Raw genomic sequence first — 7,394 nt, forward strand, 5'->3', positions numbered from 1 at the left:
AGTTTGCTCGCTAACATTCAAACACGTTATTCTTGGCGTTGGTCAAAGCCACATGACCTTAACATGCATACAATTACACATCAATAACGTCACCCTCCTATTTCGACGAAACACCAACCCTCGTCACGTAAGTACATTTATGTGTTCTGCATCGTTTCGTCCGTTTTATTCAATTTTCATTGACTGGGTGATAACTCGTCTCTGAGACCGGTGTGGAACAGCGTCTCAGCAGCGACACCAAAAGAGCTTACCAGCCCGATTTCTGAATCACCTGAAGGCGAATCACCTGACGGACATCACAAACGGCATGTCATCAGTGCAGGTATGTAAATAGCGCGGTTATTTTGATTGCTGACTTTGTGTCTCTGTGCACTTTGGCGGGCTGCCGCAGCACGTGTCAACGAGGTAGGTACCGTATAATGACTGAAAGGAGCTGATGGAAACGATCAATACCCGATGCTCTGCTGAGATTTTTTTTTGTCTCATGGGACCATCCGACTGTCTTTGTCGAGCTGAGACTCAATGCCTATGTCTGAAACTCGTGTGTCTGTTGAGACTCCTGCGGGGTCGGAAATGGCAGTACAGTCAACAGTGTCTGTGTGTTTGAACAGTTATGCTTCTACCCTTTGCAGATGTTCGCTAGCAAAACTTCGGAACCATTATCTTTGTAAAATTTTCGATTTTTCATATTTATTTGGCAAGGTAGCCTACTCTCATGTCAGACACCAACTCTGCTGCTCAATCACCGATGCTCCCCCGGATTTCATGCCTGGCGCCGCCTCTGTCAGTCGCTGCTGCCCGCCAAGTCGCTGTGCCTGGCGCCGCCCCTGCGACTGTCCTGCCCGCAGGCTGTGGCCGGTCGGCCGGAGCGAGGCTGGCCGTCGCGCGCGCGAGCATTTTATCTGTCGGCGTTCGATGTGTGCGTGCGGCTCCCGGTGAGAAAAGGTGAGAAAAGGTTGAGCTTTGCAGACGTTGTTTTGGGTGTTAGTAACAGTATTGCGTTGTTACTTTTTGAGTAAGTTACGGTAATAACTTTTAGGGAGTTTGGGGGGTATAAATGTAAAAGTTTCGCTAAAACAGTTCAAATGTTTTTCGCTTATAACTTTTGATCTAGTTAAAATAGAGCGAAAAGAAGAGCACCAGTAAACTCAGCACTCTATGCGCATCGAATGGTATACCTACTTTGCTACCAGTTTAACCCGCGGCCGCTGGGCCTCCGCGCCACCCGCCAGCCGCTGGGGGGGGGGGCATATAGTTGTCCCCCCTTTACTTCTCCGACGATATCGTCGGAACACGAAGAGATAGAGAAACGAAACTTTGCACACATATTCCTGAATACCTAGCCGAGGTTGTGTCCAAATTTGGGACGCCGGTGAAAACAGGGCGCCGGAGGGCATATTAGTCACGTAACATTTGGAACTTCTCCCGCTCCATGGGCCTTCTATATCCCTAACGTCACGTGTAAATTTAACGAACCTTGATCAAATCGCCCCAGGCGCCCTGTTTTCACCGTCGTCCCAAATTTGGTGTCGATCCCATTTGAAATGACGTCACAGTGACGTCAGAAGCGCAATCGTAGATTGGCGTCTCTTAGTTTCCTCACGATATATCCGACATATGAGACCGAGAATATAGGATCGATAACTGGTCAGGATATAGTTAACAGTGTACTTAGATGTGTCAGAATGACAACAGGTGCTGTTTACTTCATTTACCGCCGCGTTTCATGCTCAGCGACATCGGAAACGCTCCGTATTGGAAAACGACAAAACTTTATGACGTCACTGTGACGTCATCTTAAGTGCTACAACCACCAATTTTTTCTCAAATATGGCCTAGGTATTCATTTGAAGCTATGCAAAGTTTCAGCTTCGTATCTTATCCCGTTTCGGAGATATTCCACCAAACCTAAAGGGGGGGGGGGGCAACTTTATGCCCCCCTACCCACGGCTCGTGGGTTAAGTCAATTTAAAATTTTCCTAGTTTTTTTAAGAGCTTAAATTAATTAAGTTCAAGTTAACCAAATTGCATCATATCGCATACCTGTTATTCGATTCGGCTAATCACACAAAAACAATAACAAAATTTTTGAAGCTCTAGCCTGATCCTGTGCCAGGTTATTGGCAAAAACGTAGTTTGACCTCATGTGACTTCAGATGATCCGACCTAAGTTGTTTTGTTTCAACCAGAAAACAACAATATCATCTTCAATTGAGCTAATTCAACACAAAAGCGTTGAAATGGAGCATATTTTACCATTTGAGTTATTCGGACAAATTTTCTTAAAAACTATCGTGGCATCTGGATGACCTCAGGTCCAGACTTGTAAGCGATTCAACTCTGATTGAATCGATTCTCATGAATCGCTTGAAAATGCCGACTCACTGTGATTGAGTCGGTTGAATCACCTCTTGTCACCATGTGAATCCTGATTGAATCGGTCACACATGGCAACTGCAAGTGATTGAATCGGCAACTCATCGATTCAAGTTGATTCAATTAACAAAATGATTCAATCACCATGTGCTGGAAATTGAAGTTATGACTATATTTAGTACTATATAATATAGATTATGTGGAAATATATGTGGCATTTGCATCATAGTCACACACAATGCACTGCAAAATTTTTAGGCATTTTGTCAGTATTATAAATGCACATAGCTATCAGTATTGGAAAAAACCATAAAAATGTTGTTTTAAGTTTTTAATCAAACTGTAAACACAAAATTATACATAAATGTCAATGCATGAAGATGAAAAAATGAATGTTAAGTTTCTTTCCAGTGCCCTAAAATCAGTATAGTAATCAAGTTAACAGTAGCAGTAAGCAGGCGCACATTGCTCAACACCTCATGCTCATTATAGAGTTCAGTGCTCAACACACATGTTTAGATACCATGCTAATCTTTATATTTTCAATACCCTGTTTCATTCAGGACATTTGTGAGCAAGCATAGATTTAGTACTTTTCTATGTTTTTTGGTATTTCCTAGTGTATTTGGTTGATATCTGTTTGGTATCAGTTTCCAAAAATGTCTTAAATTGATATCACATATGTATATATTTTATATAACATCTTGATTGAATCGCGTTGAGTCAAATCATGAGTTGAGTCATTCCCTGAATCACTGATAATGGGATGAGTCGTGATTGAGTTGAATCACAAGGTCCATGAGTCGTGATTGAATCGCTTGGAAAATCAGACTGTTTGATTGAGTTATGATTGAATCGGTCATTTCATCAAGTGAGTCGTGATTGAATTGATTGAAATTTTTTGAATCGTTTACAAGTCTGCTCAGGTCACCCGAATTTGGAAAACCTGGATGTAGATTATACAACTCGGTGAGCTCAGCATACCCTGCCCGTTTGAGTCAAATCGATGAACAACTCTTTACCTATACCTGCGAGTGTTAGGGCTCTCCGTTTGACTCTATATCTCATCTCACCAGGTTCATCTGACTGGAGACCGTTCATCTGGCCCGCTACAGAGAACGACTCCTGCCGTGTAGCACCAGCCTGACCACTGGAGGAGCTCCTGTCCTGCTCGCACCGCCGGCGGTCGCCGTGCCGCCAGCGCAGATCGCTATGTGAGTATGTCTTGTCAGCTCCACCGAGGATCTGCAGTCTTATGTCTCACTAATTACTTCCTACTGTGAATGCAAGATTTGTTAAATGATAGCTGTTTATGTTGTGAGAGGCGTCGACCGTTATTGGCGAATGGCGACCTTCTGCTACACGTTCACGCTGCTGTAGTCACGTTCTGTCATTGGTGCTCGGAACAACCTTGTTATTCCCTTTCCTATTACTTTTCTTCTTTTTGTTTGTTTCGTCTTACGTTCAGCTATATTTTTATCTCTTAATGTTCATCACATCTGATCTTTTCCGTGTTTCCTATAAATTGTCATCCATTTGCTTACTTTTTCTTTCAGTTATTTCATAATTCACGCCCTTTGTCCTCTACCATACCGTTCCACCTAAATAGTTATTTTCATGTTGGTCAGTATTCACTAGAGCTGTGCTTAAAAAGAAATGATACTTATCACTCAAACACTTTGTTCACTCTCGCACGGAGTGAAGTCGTTATGCATTCTTTTTTTAAGACGTTTAGCGATTAGAAAAGGACATGCCGATCGTTCGACTGCGGACGAGAACATTTCCATGTCCCTATTTCGTGCAGTGTGTTCTAACCCCCCTCCCCCCAGTCGATTCACTGTGTGCCGTCCGTAAGACTTTTCTGACGACCCTCGCTCCCTCTGTTTGCCCGCAGGCGGAGGTGGCGCGCAATCTGGTACAGTCCGGGGCACGGATCGACCTACTGAACGAGGCGGAGCGCTCGCCGCTACAGATGGCGCCACTAGGGCTGGCGAGCGACCTTCAGCAGCTAGCCCCGCACTCGGTGGTGTTCACCACTGGCGCAGATGGCAGCACCGTCGACTTATCCCGGGTTCAGTGCATCTCGAGCCGCTGAACCGCCGCCTACTTTCATCCCGTCAGTGCAGTTCGCAGCGCCCTCTGTGAAACTCTCCGTTGGTATAGATGGCACCACCGTCGACTGGATGCCGGTTTCTGCGTAATGCGTATCTCGTGTTGACCGAGCGCGTTCTGACTCTGAGGCCTGAGCTTGGCAAGTGAGCTGTGCCCATCTGCCATGAAGGGCTTCGAAAGTATCCGTGGAGGTAGTCGTATTTGTATTCTGGTGTGTTCACCCACCTACACTGTCGTGTGACGGACACTCTACCATATCGATGTACTCGCGTCCCGAGATCTTTGATGACCCGTCTTCCCATGGCAAGGTCGGTTGTCCCAACTGGTGCCTGTGTTCGCTGTATTTTGTATGTACGACACGTGCGTTGACTGTATAGCCGTACCTTGCCGACTGTTGTTGAAATGTTTTAATGTTGAAAGTGTCGTTCATGGTCTGCTGGTGTATGTGTCCTAAGTCACCGCCTGCCACTAATCTCAAGATTTGATTCGTTTGGTCGGATGTTGGACTCTTGCTGCCGCGTGTGGGCACCGCATGGCTGCCGCCTTTTCACTGTCATCACCGTGTCATCTGCGCCAACGTTGAGAGCTTCACGATGATGTGATGCGCGACGTTTTTCGTTGCTTGGTATTTGACCCCCGATAAAGTCATTGTGTAGAGTGAGGTTGCTTGTGACTCGGACCCCTAGGCTCCTGATGTTTCCTAAGCATGCATGCCATCGATCAATGTTAGGAGCTGAAAACTGTGATAACACATTGAATGTCGTGATGTAAGCCTCCTGATATAGGATTGATTGGATGTGTAGATGCTCAGCCTCTTAGCTTTGCCATTGGACCTGCCAGCTGGCAACTTGTACATAAATTATCGAATGTTATGGCAAATAAATTGCTGAAAACCATGGGATGTGTGGTCTGATGTGGTTGGAACACAGTGCCAACGGAGACAGAGGAGAAACGTCTAATGGTGACGCATGAATAGATCTCTAGTGGCCAAAACACGAGTCTGTAGATCCGCAAAACGAAGAAAATATTACATAGAGTAATGAAAGCTAATGCGCTAAATCTTCAGTATGTTTCACCGCCAGCAAGGCTGTTCCACATAGCAGGATCGAAGCGCGTCGGTCGCTAAGGCATTCGCCGTTAAAGGCGGTGGCGTAATCGAGCCCGGTCGGCCGGTCGGTAAGGCATTCGCCACGAAACAAAGTGGGCGGAGCCTAAATGGCCCTAAAACTGAGATCGGCATAATGCACTTTCAGGTGCCCCACCGGGTTTACCCTGGTGGCCGAGTGGTTAGCGTGACGTCAGCATGCATTTTAGACTTTTGAAGGTTTCGGGTTCGAGACCCGGAATCGCCTGATTACGGTAAATTTTTCCGTCCTAAACGGGCCTCGAACCCAAAACCTTCGAAAGTGTAAAATGCACGCTGACGTCACGCTATCCACTCGGCTACCAGGGTAAACCCGGTGGGGCACCTAGAAGCGCTTTATGCCAATCTCCGATTAGGGCCGTTTAGGCCCCGCCCACTATTCTCTGTCGTCAGCCCAGCCTATGTGACGTCACATCCACTGCTGCCGTCGACTGTTTGGCTCTGTGCGCGGGTCTCTCAGTATCCCGAACCGTCTGACCATCGCTGAAAGGAGTTCCCACGCGACTTCCGGGACGTAACCACTCAAAAACACATCGTTTGGGACACTTAGTGTATTGCGACATCTACAAATAAAAACATACAATAAGCAGAAGTGTTCTTCATTAGGGAGACATAGTATCTTCAGATGAAAGTCGACCAACCAAGTAGCGAGTGGGGGGGGACGTTTGGCGTGCCTCGGTCCGGGTCCGATTGATGAGTGCTGCCTCGCCGGGTGGCGGACGGGGCGGCGCCGGCGGCAGTCGGCCCCTGACAGCTAGACCGGCCCGCCGAGCCGATTGACCCCGGCGATGACCAGTGATGGCCGCGGGCGGTGACAGCCGCCGATCTGGGCCGTCTGCAAGTGAGGGAAGATCAGTGAGGGGACGGGCACGCTGCGGGTGGGGAGGGTCAAGAGAGGGAGGGAGGGTGCCACGGACTGACGAAATAACAACAGCAGAGGGGCTGGGGGAGGGGCTGTGATGCTGTACAGGGGACGGAACGTGCCTGGCCTACAAGGAATCTCAAAGAGAGTGGAGAGGCGACACTATGATCACATGCATGGAATGTTGCACGTGTTTGCAAACATGGTGCAATAAAAAGCAGCGGCCCTCCATTCCTCTGACTTGTGCACTCGTCTCTTGCTCTCGGCTCTGTCGCTGCTGCACTCGCTATCTCAATAACAATATCTACCCTAATTCACTGCTTACAATTTACATTTCGAAACAATAAGCTCACTGCAATGAATGATGACTGGACTATGCAATGTCGGCAAGTGCGCAATAATCATTAGGTACACCCAGAGCTGACACACCGCTGTAAAATGTCACCGCGCATCTGCCACTGCCACCGCCACTTCTCACTGACCACTGTTCACTGGCATCGCTACTGCTCTCACAGCCACGAATATTGAACTGCACACCCTTACGTTATCTGGCACATTGTCTGATATTGATATTGCTTGGAAACGCTTCATTAGCTGCAAATCACCCGGTGACGATCAGCTGATTAGATAGGCAGAGACACCTTTCGGCGGCATTAAGAAGCACAAGTTCATGCATGCAGCGCCACCTATGACCCAAACGGCCCGACCCGATTTCCACTAGCTGCACATAACACAGGCACCAAGGCATATTGAGAGATGCCGCCGCTAGATGTCACTAGTGGTATATAGCGCCGGCTGTGGTCTGTGTTATGGGCAGCTAGTGGAAATCGGGCTCGGCAGTTTGGGGCATAGGTGGCGCTGCTTGCACGAAATTGAAGTTCAGAATGCCGACAATAGGTG

General features: G+C 47.4%; 1 protein-coding gene across 1 annotated transcript in view; it reads left to right on the top strand.

The window, feature by feature from the left end:
• LOC122374365 (carbohydrate sulfotransferase 5-like) overlaps positions 1 to 5,384 on the top strand; it is a 31,699-nt gene extending 26,315 nt beyond the window's left edge. Inside the window, exons 8-10 of the mRNA XM_043353058.1 lie at positions 789 to 945; positions 3,453 to 3,590; positions 4,271 to 5,384. Coding sequence (XP_043208993.1) covers positions 789 to 939 — 151 coding nt within the window. The 3' untranslated portion in view covers positions 940 to 945; positions 3,453 to 3,590; positions 4,271 to 5,384. The remainder of the gene's footprint in view (positions 1 to 788; positions 946 to 3,452; positions 3,591 to 4,270) is intronic.
• Positions 5,385 to 7,394: the final 2,010 nt, after the last annotated feature.

The sequence above is a fragment of the Amphibalanus amphitrite genome, unplaced genomic scaffold (assembly GCF_019059575.1).
Source record: "Amphibalanus amphitrite isolate SeventyFive unplaced genomic scaffold, NRLGWU_Aamphi_draft 001648F_arrow, whole genome shotgun sequence".
In the NCBI taxonomy this organism is placed as follows: Eukaryota; Metazoa; Arthropoda; class Thecostraca; order Balanomorpha; family Balanidae; genus Amphibalanus; species Amphibalanus amphitrite.